General features: G+C 39.4%; 1 protein-coding gene across 3 annotated transcripts in view; it reads right to left on the bottom strand.

The window, feature by feature from the left end:
• Positions 1–13,708, bottom strand: part of EXO1 (exonuclease 1) — a 38,552-nt gene that overhangs the window by 2,901 nt on the left and 21,943 nt on the right. For all 3 annotated transcript variants that reach the window (XM_019423085.2, XM_019423037.2, XM_019423074.2), the window contains 4 exons: positions 13,110–13,353; positions 7,032–7,923; positions 3,740–3,841; positions 88–281 (listed from right to left, as the gene is read on the bottom strand). In XM_019423085.2, the coding sequence (XP_019278630.2) occupies positions 88–281; positions 3,740–3,841; positions 7,032–7,923; positions 13,110–13,353 (1,432 nt within the window). The remainder of the gene's footprint in view (positions 1–87; positions 282–3,739; positions 3,842–7,031; positions 7,924–13,109; positions 13,354–13,708) is intronic.

Below are 13,708 nucleotides of genomic sequence, written 5' to 3'. Positions count from 1 at the left end.
GAAAATAGAAAGAAATGGGAGAAAGTAATTGAAGTTACAAAAAACAATAACTTATCCTATCTTAGAAGAAGTAACACGGCAACTCACTTTTTAAATCCAAAATTTTTCCAGAGCTCATTGATTTTTATCTGCAATCCTGGCCTGTTCTCAGCATTATGATGATTTCTCTTCTGGATGTTTGATGGCTTCTTGCTGAGCCCACTGGCTCGAGCTGGAACTAGAGGCTTGATCCTGGTCGCAGAAAGATTGTCCACAGAACTAGATTTATACAGCCCGGGAATCTGAAGAATAAATGGTCCTTTTAATACTGTTCTGTTCAGGCAACTACCTTTAGTTAACTTTGAACTAGCATCTGTAGATACTAGATACTGTTCTACTAGAACAGAACAGAAAAATAACTGATAAGCAATGTGTAAAAATGTTCACTTAATATATTTCGATTCTACTTAGTAATGTATCTTGGATAGTTTTCTTTTTTACATGTAGAAGTGAATTTTGTTTTGAATAAGTTGTTCAAACACATCGCTAATGACATTTAGCTTTTTCTATCCAAGGGTTGATTTTTATCCTGTGGGAAACATGGAGCCATCAACATTTTGTTGTTGTTTAGGATAGTAAAGAGTGAGGAAGATAAAACAAGGCTTTCAGAATGATGCAACTACCAGAGGAGGTATGAAGAATGGAAAAGTTCACACATGAAAGATGAAATCTTGTCTTGGGGTGCTGGTGAGGGGAAAAGGGAGAGAGCAAGAAACAAGACAAAGAAAGATTAGAACTTGGATAGGTACAGATGTGTGGTGGTTTTTCTTTATCTCCTGCAGAAGGATCGAGCTGGCAGAAAGAAAAAGGATAACCCTAAGATTTTGAAACTAAATGGCAAAGAGAATAATATAACTTATGTAACAGATAGAAATGTTCTGAGAGGTTTGAGGTTAAGGAAAAAAAAGGTTTGGGGTGCCTGGGTGGCTCAGTTGGTTAAGTGTCTGACTTTGGCTCAGGCCATGATCTCACGATTTGTGAGTTCAAGTCCCGAGTCGGGTTCTGTGTTGACAGCTCAGAGCCTGGAGCCTGCTTTGTATTCTGTGTCTTCTTGCTTTGCCCCTTCCCTGCTCACACTCTGTCTCTCTCAAAAAGGAATAAATGTTTAAAAAAAAAAAAAAAAAAAAAAAAGGTTTTATTTTAGATATTAAAGATGGATATTGGGGAGCAAGGGGGAAAATTCTGGGGAGTTTCACTAAAACAGGAGTGACAGACCCCTGACAACTTCTGAGAGCAAGAATAATAATAAAAAGATGGCTTAATGTCCAGACATAACTTCTTTTGCGAAAGTACTTTCTACATTTCCAGTCCTGTCGCTGTAAATAATTCTGGTATCTTTCCGACTTTCTACTGTGATTATGTAAACATAACACAGTGTGCCTGAGTATTTGTGAATATTTAAACAAAAATACCGTGTCATACATACGTTCCATGTTTTTTCTCTTTACTCTTTATAAAATGGAGGTGCCTGGAAGGCTTAGTTAGTTAAAAGTCCAACTTCAGCTCAGGTCACCTCAGTTTGTGAGTTCGAGCCCCACATTAGGGTCTCTGCTACCAGCACAGAGCCTACTTTGGATCCTCTCTGGCAACCCCCTGACCCTCCCCTATTTGTTCTCTCTTTCTCTCTCAAAATAAAATAAACTTAAAACAAAAACAAACATGGATACCTTTCTGAGACAGGATGTTTGAAAAAGGCTTTTGCACTCAAAGATTTAAAAATAATCTTTTTTTAATGTTTATTTTTTTTGAGTGAGAAAGAGCGACAGAACATGAGCAAGGGAGGGGCAGAGAGAGGGAGACACAGAATCCAAAGCAGGCTCCAGGCTCTGAGTTGTTAGCACAGAACCTGACATAGGGCTTAAACCCACAAACTGAGATCATGACCTGAGCTTAAGTCAGATGTTTAACCAACTGAGACACCCAGGAGCCCCCCAAAATAATCTTATATTTACATATTCCACATTTATATATTTAATATATCTAGGATTTATATTTGTATAGTAGGAGATGGGGGATCTTCTTTCAAATCGATATGCAGACCATTTACTGAAATTTTTAAAAAGTGTTTATGCTATTAGAAAAATAATATGTTCACTATGGAAAAACAGGGGAAAACAACAGAAAAAAATTCACTTATATTCCTACCACCTAAGAGCTAAAACCAGTAATGTATTTAATAATTCACCCCCTTATTTTTAGATAGGCAATTTTCAATTTTTCACTATTGTAACTAATGCAGGCTAAGTGTTCATGTACTTTTTTTTAATGTTTATTTGTTTTGAGAGAGAGAGACAGACAGCACAAGCAGGGGAGAGGCTGTGAGAGAGAGAGAGAGGGAGAGAGAGGGAGAGAGAGGGAGAGAGAGGGAGAGAGAGGGAGGGAGAGGGAGGGAGGGGGAGGGAGGGGGAGGGGAGAGGGAGGGGGAGGGGGAGGGGGGGAGGAGAGACAGGGGGGGAGAGAGAGGGGGGGGAGAGAGAGGGGGGAGAGAGACAGGGGAGAGAGAGGGGGGAGAGAGACAGGGGAGAGAGAGGGGGGAGAGAGAGGGGGGAGAGAGAGGGGGGGAGAGAGAGGGGGGAGAGAGAGGGGGGAGAGAGAGGGGGAGAGGGGGAGAGAGAGAGAGAGAATATCCCAATCAGGCTCCATGCTGTCAATACAGAGCCCGACTTGAGGCTCAAAGTCACAAACGATGAGATCATGACCTGAGTCGAAATCAAGAGTCGGTCGCTTCACCAACGAGCCACCCAGGTGCCCCAAGTGTTCATGTACTTAAACTCTCATGATTTCCTTAGACAAGTTCTAGAATTGGAACTTGAATTATTTAAATTGGGTTGAATTATTTAAACTCATTCAAATTGCTTTCCTGAAACGGCAGAGCAATTTATACACAATTAATATGTTTATTTGTCTCGCTATAGTCTCATAAAAATGAGTACAACTAAAAATATTTTTTGAAAATCTGAGCGGTGAGAAATTATGTTTCATTATTTTAATTTGCATTATTTGATTACTAATGAGGTTGAACATGCTTTTATGTGTTAACCAACCATTTATACTTTTTCTTTTGTACTATATATGTCCCTTGTACATTTTTGAGTTAGAAATTAGCATTTTTCATATTAATGGGTAGAACACTTCATACGTAAAATATGCTTTAGCTTATGAGCTTTCCCTTTGCAGTCATGCAAATATTTATGTATCTTGATAAAAAAAATAACCTGGCTTCTCGGATATACAGTTTCTAGAAGGTCTTTTGGCAATATATATTAAAGCTCTAATTCTGGTGCCTTTAGACTAGCAATACCACTCCACGGAATTCATCCCTATGAAATAATCAAGAACGGCACGTAAATATTTATCCACAAGTTCTTGGTTGCAGTCTTGTCTGCTACCGCAAAAAATGTTTAGTTAAATGACAAACATAGAGGGTTGGCTACACTCATCCAATGGCTATTACTCAGTCATCATAAGTAAAGCTGTAGAAGCACATGAGAAAAAGAGCTTTATAGTCCAGAAGATAAGGGTTTCTTCAACAACTTTACCACCTACAATCAGGCATAAACATGGCCCTAGAAGGACTGAAAGTAAACATTTCTCCTGTAAATTAAAATATACGCATTTTCAATTCTGTTGATATTTCTCATTTTTTGGTAATAAACATATACTGCTTCTGAAATTTAAAAAAATTAGATGTTTGTTTTACCTTGTTTTTGAGAAGTGTGACTTTTCTTGAATACTGAGATAAATGTAGCTTGGATTCCAGATTACCTTGATTCTCAAATGACTTATTATTGCAGTCAGATTCCTAGATTCCCCAATAAAAAAATAAGATTTTTACTATGGATTTTTTTATGACAACTAACCAGTATTCAACAAACTAGCAAAATGTTTTACCTCAAGTAAATTGTATAAAAGAAACGATACATTTGAATTTGAAGACTTTTTCTAACCCTTTCAGGAGCCTGTCAAAATGCTGACTCTGATTAGACAAAAGTCTCCTGATGTAGTATCATTGCTTACCCAAGCTCGGCTAATAGGTTTTGTGAACTACTAGCTACAAAAAGCTGAACCAGTACAGCCAAATCTTTAATTGTGGAACACATTCAACATTAAAGAAAAAAAAAAGGCATCTGCTTTCAAGAAGTAGAGTAATATTGCGTCAAATGCAGTTACTTTTCCCAATGCCACTGAGATCTAACCTCTGCCCTATCCCATCATATAAAGCTTTGCTTTACACAGAAAAATCTGGATTCCCATGAAACTCAAATAAAAAAAGGACAATGAATGCTTTACATTTCTGCATTTTTCAAGAGGATTTTTTTTTTTTCAATTTATTTTGGGATTCTTTAGAGTATTAGATACTTAAAAAATAATCCCAAAGTGAAAAATACTCCATTAACTTGACTGTAATTTTCAGAAACTCTAATATTCCTTGCTCATAGTTAACAGTAGTGGTGACTCAGGGACAAATCATTTGCTTATTTTTCTTTCTTCTTTTTTTTTTAGTTGACACGTTACATTAGTTTCAGACGTTAAATCAGTTCTTAAAATAAAGGTCATGAGTAAGGTCATAAGATTAATTCACCTCAAATAGGGTCAGTGAACTCAATACACACAGAATCTAAGATTGTTGCTTTTCACAGTGAACTACCAATGGAAGGCCCAATACAGAAATATTTTCTTCAGAGCCACACGGTAAAAACTAATATTAAAGATGAAGCCCAATGGCACTGTGGCTTTCTGACACATTTTCTGAATCAACGAAAGATTATGTAATTTTATGTTAACTGTTAGTGTTCTAATTCTTTGAGAATTAACAATTCATTTATCCTAACAGGAGTATACTCCATCTGGTGGCAAGAGAGGACTTAATGAATCATTTCTAGTTTAGGTGGGTAGTTGTTTTTGTGGGGAAGGAAGGGAGAAGAGGGTTCATGTCTCTATAACTGATTAATACAAAAAATGGTTAGCTAGAAGACAGAAATGTGGAAAGTTCATCAGTAGGACCAGCCCACAGCCTGTGAACTGGTATGCTTCTCAGCAACACATGGCTAAAAGATTACAAAGTGAAACAGGAAGATGTCTGTTGAAAAAGGAGAAAGCACTTGCCCTGAAAGAGCTCAGCAGACCTAAGAGTAGTCTCATAAATAGATGACGTTTTCATGAAAGATGTTCAAGAGACAGCTACTGTGTTGGCACCCAAATGGGGCCAAGGGCAAATGCAGTATGCAGTACAAAATGAAAAGGATGGTGTTAAAATGGAGGATTGTAGCATTGTTTTTTTTTTTAACGTTTATTTATTTTTGAGACAGAGAGGGACACAGCATGAAGGGGGAAGGGTCAGAGAGAGAGGGAGACACAGAAGCTGAAACAGGCTCCAGGCTCTGAGCTGTCAGCACAGAGCCCAATGCGGGGCTTGAACTCACGGACTGCGAGATCATGACCTGAGCCGAAGCCGGATGCCTAACCGACTGAGCCACCCAGGCGCCCCTATTGTATTGTTTTCAAATGTTTATTTTTGAAAGAGAGCGTGAGCGGGGGAGGATGAGGGAGAGGGGGACTGAGGATCCAAAGCGGGCTCTGCACTGACAGCAGAGAGCCTGATGTGGGGCTCAAACTCACAAACCGTGGGATCACGACCTGAGCCGGAGTCAGATGCTTCAACTAAATGAGCCACCCAGGCGCCCCTAAAATGGATATTAAAAGAAACAGAAAGAGTGTTGTAGACCAGTATGGATGAACTGAGGGCAAAGCAAATGAAAGGAAGAAGAAAAGCACACGTCTCCAAGGCAGCCCAGGGGTGGCCTGGCCTAGTCTTCACACTTCAATACCGCAGGGAACAGTTTGAATTCAACATATTAACTGATTTCAGCTTTCTCTAAATGAAAACAATTTGTTCTCACATTGTAAGTTAGCTTTTTTCTTCACTTTGAGTCCAATACAACTCAAGTTTCCTTTGGAAACTTGAATAAAATATTTTCCTTTTGATAAATACAAGCTATCCTGATAGACACACTGCAAAATTGAGGATTATCAAAATTCTCTCAAGTAGTACCGCGGCTATAACTGTTCTTATAACTTGGTAATTACAGGTGCTGAAGATAAAACGAAGTATGTTATATTGGTAAATCTGAGGTAACTCAGATGTAAAGGAAGCTATTCTGTCGTCATGTCATTTTACAACATCACAGCATCTTATGAGCAGTACATACTCGAAGCTTTAAGTCAGACTAAAAGATATTTCATAAGCAAGGGAAAAAATGGTTAGGATGCTTTTATTAACTTAAAACAGAATGACAAAATCACATGCATTACCATTTTGTTTTGTTAGAAAGGGGAAGTTCAGCAGGACTAAGAAGGGTAAATGAAAATATATTTCTAAGTACTAAAACCTTAAGATGAACATCATCAAATTGATAAGGCCATTTACTTATAAGGATTCAAATGTTATTTGAATCCAAAAGTATATTAAGGAATTAAATGTTAAATGTATTGTAAGTTACCATTCTGCTTATGTCTTAACTGTTCCACAGTATGTAAGTAACTCAGGAGATCGAGTTAGGTTGAATGTACAAGAGTTTAAAGTATTAAACATACAGAGAAGTCCTTACAATGAATAAAATGTGAAGTTTCTACACAGTAAGACCTAGAATAAAAAATTCAGACAGCAGGGGTGCCCGGGTGGCTCGGTCAGTTAAGCCTCGGACTCACGATTTCAGCTCACATCATGATATCACGGTTTTTCAGATTGAGCCCCACATCCAGCTCTGTGCTGACAGTGCAGGGTCTGCTTGGGACTCTCTCTCTCTGTCTCTCTCTGCCCTTCCCACACTTGCGTGCATTCTCTCTCTCAAAATAAAAAAGTAAACTTAAAAAAAAAGTTAAGACAGCCAATTATTTCCATAACGTAGGCAAAATTTCCCCAGTGATCTGATTAATACCAGATCTTCTCTTATGTATGGATTTGAAAACAAAGGCTTCATAATGTGACTTACCTCTGAGTCGGAATCCTTACTAGAAGGCTGAGACAGTTTTGACACATTTAAATTGTGTGGTGACAGTTCTGGGCTTCCTTGAGACTTTGGACACCAAGCCGCTGCCCGCACGGGAGGCGCTCCATCACCGGACTCCTCACTCTTTAACTGGGACACAGCAGACGCTTCCCTCTGGTCCGGTGCCGCAGTGAGGGGATCGGTCCTTCTCCGGAACTGCTGCAGTGCTGCGCCTGGAGAGGGGCTTGAAGTTCGTGAAAAATCTCCAAGACTTCCAGACCAGCTAAAACAATTTCTGAGTGTCCCCAGGGTGGGTGGTGAGATGGTCCTTGTGAATTTGCTGGTCTCCAAACATAGAGAGTCGTCAGCAATCATAGTTGCATTATCTGGAACCTGATCACCTGAATTACATGCTCCATCTGGACCAGCCAGCTTCTTGCCATCCTGACAGTCTGATTTATCTACACTGGTCTCTTCATCTGCGATAGAACTTTCATCTGGAACCTCATCATCTGAATTATATGCTCCATCCGGACCAGCCAGCTTCTTGCCATCCTGACAATCTGGCTCAGCTACACTGGCCTCTTCATCTGTGACAGAACTTTCATATGGAATCTCATCATCTGAATTATATGCTCCATCCGGACCAGCCAGCTTCTTGCCATCCTGATGATCTGGTTCAGCTACACTGGCCTCTTCATCTGTGACAGAACTTTCATCTGGAACCTCATCATCTGAATTATATGCTCCATCCGGACCAGCCAGCTTCTTGCCATCCTGATGATCTGGTTCAGCTACACTGGCCTCTTCATCTGTGACAGCACTTTTTTCTGGGGGCTCACCGCCTGCTTTCGCTGATACACAGTTGGCGGAATCCAGAGAGCTGCAAAAAAATCTAACAAAAAAAATAATACAAAGAATGCATAAATGTTTTAGAGTTTTCTCACAAAGGTGATAAGATTCAGATAATGAAAAATGGAAAAATGGTCTTGTTTCTTCAAGAAAAACTCTCCTAAATACATAATTTCATAAATAAAGAGGAAACCGTTCTTGAAAGTTTAAATTTTGATTATAACAACATTCACACATTCAGAAATTTATTTGAAATCCTGAAGTTGTAGACAGGATTTCCTAAAACCAGTCCTCTCTACATACGTGTATTTGGAACTGGCATAATTTATCTATACCTCATCATCATATAGGTATCCTTTCTCCTAACCTTCACTGAATAGACTCCCAACAGACCAGAAGCTCCTTGAGGACAGCTACCATCCAAGCCATTGTGTCCTCCACAGTACCTACAATAGTGGCTAACACACGGCTGACAGTCAAATATTTGAGGAGATATGGAAATATGCGACAGAAAGGACAATTTACAACTACTGTCTCTTACTTTGTAAATGCAAAATAAAAAAATTTAGTCATTTACTCTTTATCTTGGCTTAGTCCATCGTAGTGAATCATCTGGGAACTTGTAGTGGTCCATACTCTACTGGCTTTTAAAATAAATATCCTATAAACTTTCACACTATTTTAAATATGTGAGGTTATGACTTTCACCATCAATCATTTTTTTAATAAATTTTTAAAAATGTTTATTTATTTTTGAGAGAGAGAGACCGAGAGACCAAGCACGAGTCGGGGAGGGAGGAGGGAAAGACAGAATCTGAAGCAGGCTCCAGGCTCCACACTGTCAGCACAGAGCCTGATTGGGGGCTTGAACTCATGGACCATGAGCTGAAGTCGGACGCTTAACCAACTGAGCCACCCAGGTGCCCCTCACCATCAATCATTAAATTCTGTATTAATAAGAGGTTTACTCAGTCTGGTAGCTTTAAAACATCACTTATAAACACCCCAATAGAAAAGAAAGATGAGTATCCTTATAGAGAAGATATATTCAGAGAGTTTTTAGGTTAAAAAGGAAATTCCCAGAGTATATGATCAGATAAATATGAAACCTAAAGAGAAATTACTGCTTTAATTAGTTCAAATCCAAGATGATAAACAGAATATTTACTAAATGCTAGAGAGTAAAAATACCCTCTCTATCCTTCATCTAATCCCCAGCTGAGGTGTGGGTACAGGGCAGGAAGGAAAGGTCTTACTAGGCTAGTCACTAAGCACAAAACAGCTCCTAGATCTGATTACATAATTCATTTTTAAATAATAACCCCTATGATATCCAAGTATTCTTCCAGGTATGATTTCATAGGTTAGAAAAGTTATAGTAACAGTGCCCAAGGTTATAAAATTAATCAGCAAGAGAGCAGAATTAAAACCCAGAACTCCTCCCAGATCATGGCTACCTCTTCCCAATTAGTGTATGTTGTTGCTTAACTTATATTTCTAGATCTCAAAAGATAAACTGGCATGTTTCTAGGATAAAGTATCTATATAATAAAAGAGTTAAAACAGACTTCTAAAAAAGCAGACAGGATGAAGACAAACTTTGGCATATTTAATACCTCCTGTTGCATTAGGTTAATGTAGTGGGGTGATATTATATTAAATACAAATCACATTAAAGAGTGGGGTGATGATAAATTCTCGCAGATATATTACTGACTGGGCACTGTGTCAGGTGCTTGATATACTTCTGCTAGTCTTCAGAACAGCTGATACATATTTTATAAAGAAATAGGCTCAGGGAAATTCAATGGTGTGAAAGATCACTCGATTAATTTTTTTTTTTAAATTCATTTATTTATTTTAAGAGAGAGACAGTGCAAGCACAGGAGGGCCAGAGAGAGGGTGAGAGAGAATCCCAAGCAGGCGCTGAGCTGTCAGCATAGAGCCAGACGCAGGGCTCGAACTCACAAAATTGTGATATCATGACCTGAGCCAAAACCAAGAGTCAGACACTCATATGACAGAACCACCCAGGTGCCCTGGATCACTCAATTAATGTGATGACATAGTGTGAATTCACATCCAGGCCGATCAGATCACGTGCTCCTTTCCACCCACCATGCTGAGGAAGACCAGGACCTCTCCCATCGCCAGTCCTAACTATGCCACCCTGGGAAAGTTTTTTTTTTTTTTTTTAAACCTCTTGGAGCCTGAATGTCTTAACCCAAAATGGAGAAAATAACACCAACCCTGAATGTCTCATCATTTTGCTGAAAGGAGGAAGAGAGTATGTTAAAGAACTTTGAAAATTAGCTACAAATACCAACTTCCTAACACTTAGTTGTTATTAGATGTTGTTATACCACCCAGGTCAGAAAACTGTAGAGACTTACAATTATTTCATAGGAAAGTAACAGAAAAAAACTTTTATTTTTCCAAACATCTCTCAACGATTTATCAGTGCCACATCTACCTAAGCTATTAAAGCAGCGATGTGCAGCTGTGAATGGAAATTTGATTAAGCTTCGCTGGTGACTAGGTGAGGCCTGCAGAGATATGCGAACTCTGTTCTCATTAGCCCGTCCTCGAAGAAGAGGTGGGCACTGAGTGACAGAAAAGGGAAATTTTATTTTCTCCCATATGGAAAAACAAAATGCAAGTTCTAAAAATTTCTCCAAGTAAGAAAAGCCAACTTTCTAGGATGTTATTAATCAGTGTGTATCATCTAGAGCCGCCTTCATCTTTGGAAGCCTCCTTTTTCATCGCTGCACTGGTAATGCCATCTTTAATGACAGTGACTAGGAAAGGCAAAATCAAAATGATCCTTTAATTGGGACATGGCTGTTCCCTTGAGAAGGCCTGATGGGAGAGGAGCAGTGGGGGGTTCCTTCCTGCCCACTTCCCACAGTCATGGTCAGACAGCCTGGCTCAGCCTGGTGTATACACTTGAAGACAACAGCCTCTCCAAGTCTTCCAAGGGGAATGCGGGGGCTGCTCGGTTCTCAGAGTTGCTACCTCATGTGCCCACATAACTTTCGACACTGAGACGTCCTGTTGCTCGTTGTGACTTCACCACCCAGACAACAGAAGAAGAGCTATTCATTGTGTATTGATCATCTATCAGGTACTGTTTTAGGCACCTTTATTTACAGTATTAATTTAATCCTCTCAGTGGCCCTGAGGTTGTCAGAGATGTTGGTCCCATTTTTTAAAGAGGGTGCGCCTAGGTGGCTCAGTCGGTCAAGCGTCAGACTTGATTTTAGCTCAGGTCATGATATCATGGTTTGTGAGTTTGAGCCCCGTGTTGGGCTGACAGCCCAGAGCCTGCTTGGACTTCTCTCCCTGCTCTCTCTGGTCCCCACACCCACTCATGCACATGCTCTCTTTCTCTCTCTCAAAAATAAACAAAAAAAAAAAAAAAAAAAGAGGGAACTGAAGCACCCAGAAGTCCGCTTACCTAAGTCAAACATCTCATGAGTGAACAGGATGGGATTCAAATCGAGGCGGTCCAATCCCAGGGTATAAACTCCAGACCCCTACATTATCCTGACCCCAAAATCTCATCATCACTCACAGGGACTACAGAACAGCCTACCCAATCTTTCTGTTCCACTTTGGTCTTCTAGAATCCATCCTTCATGGCACACTTGGAGTGGTCCATCAAAAGCAGGTATGATCAAGTCATACCCTACCCTGACCAAAACCCTCCAAATATCTCCTGTTACCTCTAAAGATGAGAAGTTCCTTAGCCTGGCTTGCAAACTGAACTGGCCTTGTGCCTATTTCTGCTCCCTCAGCATCCTTCTAGACTTGCATTTTGGCAGCTAATAAGAGCGACTGACAGCAAGAAGCTGTCCCCATGCTTGCCCCATGCCGCTGCCCAGCTCCATGCCTCTGCCGGGAAGGTAGAGGCTGCATTCTTTGTAATGGCACCTGACCCCTGCCCCTTCCTAACCACCCAATCTGCATGAGACGTCCATTTAATGCCCCCAGAACACCTCAGGGATACTTTTGTCACTGTACCCACCACACTGTATAGATTTCCTTTACGGATCTATTTTTGCAACTGGACTATAAGCTTCTCAACAAATACTAGGTCTCTCATTTTTGTAACCCAATGCTTAGTGTGGTATTAGTTTTCAATTAATATTAGAGCTCTATAGTCATCTGTATTTAAATGTACTTCTAAAAATACCTTGCATCCAAAATCTATAAAGAACTTACCAAACTCAACACTCAAAAAACAAATAATCCAGTGAAGAAATGGGCAAAACACATGAATAGACACTTTGCCAAAGAAGACATCCAGGTGGCCAACTGACACATGAAAAAATGCTCTACATCATTTATCATCAGGGAGATGCAATGGCACTACTAGGCATTTATCCATGGGATACAGGTGTGCTGCTTCGAAGGGACACATGCACCCCCATGTTTAGAGCAGCACTATCAACAATAGCCAAAGTATGGAAAGAGCCCAAATGTCCATCGATGGATGAATGGATAAAGAAGATGTGGTATATATAATATATAATGTAGTATTACTCGGTGATCAAAAAGAATGAAATCTTGCTATTTGCAGCTACATGGATGGAACTAGAGGGTATTATGCTAAATGAATTAGTCAGTCAGAGAAAGACAAATATCATATGACTTCACTCATATGAGGACTTTAAGACACAGAACAGATGAACACAAGGGAAGGGAAGCAAAAATAATATAAAAACAGGGAGGGGACAAAACAGACTCTTAAATATGGAGAACAAACAGAGGGTTACTAGAGAGAGGGGTTGGGGGGGGGGGGATGGGCCAAATGGGTAAGGGACATTAAGGAATCTACCCCTGAAATCATTGTTGTACTAGATGCCAATTAACTTGGATGTAAATTAAAAAAATAAAAAAATAAATAAATGCTCAAAATAATAATAAAAATACCCTGCCAAATTGTTTTTAGCTCTTAAAAAAAGTAGAAACAAAGAAGCAGGGGACCCTCCAAAACAAGAGAATTTTTCTAATGCAAAATATAATAAGTCGACAGTTCTTATTTTGCGTCCGCATGACAATAGCTGTGCATTTAAGTCAGGACTACAGCTACACATGATACAAATGGTCAAGGGATTAAGCCAAGCCCACACCTACTCCATGGACTGCTTATTTAAGACAGCTGAAATAAATATCAACAGAGTAGATAATACAACAGACACACAACATCCTGTAGATAAACTGTACCTGCTTCGTGTCCCTGGAACCACAACCGCACCACTTTCTTCATTTTTTCTCTGTAAAAATGCTGCAAATTTATTTCTTGTTGTAGGTGGTGTGCTTATGTTTTTTTTAACAGTAGTTCCATCTACCAGGTCAGGCATGAGCATTTCAGAGTTCAATGATTTATGACCTTCACAGTTACTTTTCTTGGTCTTCTTTGTGAATGAAAGGGAATACTGACTCAACAGATCGTCTTCTGACAGCTCCTCTAAACAGAAACAAAAACAGTCTGTAAATCTTTGTGCCTGCCGTGTGCAGACTCAGCCTTAATGTTACAGCCCACATCTCACTGTCTTAAGGATGAAGTCTTATTTCTTTAACAGTGCATCCCAAAAGGAGATACAAGAATGACTTAGAAGAAAAAGGAAATTCCCTTAAGCTGTGGTTTACAATTTCACAAATTAGTTAAGATTTAACGTCCATTGTTTTTATGATTTTATGTGAAATTACTGAAACCAGAATTTCAGGATACGATCAATTCTGTAAGGCTATATACTTATTATACTAAAGGCTTGATTTTGAATGAAAAAAGAAATTAAGGCAATTTACATGCCAATATATGA

Source organism: Panthera pardus, unplaced genomic scaffold (assembly GCF_024362965.1).
Source record: "Panthera pardus isolate Hobbes unplaced genomic scaffold, ASM2436296v1 HiC_scaffold_21, whole genome shotgun sequence".
In the NCBI taxonomy this organism is placed as follows: Eukaryota; Metazoa; Chordata; class Mammalia; order Carnivora; family Felidae; genus Panthera; species Panthera pardus.
This window is presented reverse-complemented; position numbering and strand designations above follow the sequence as displayed.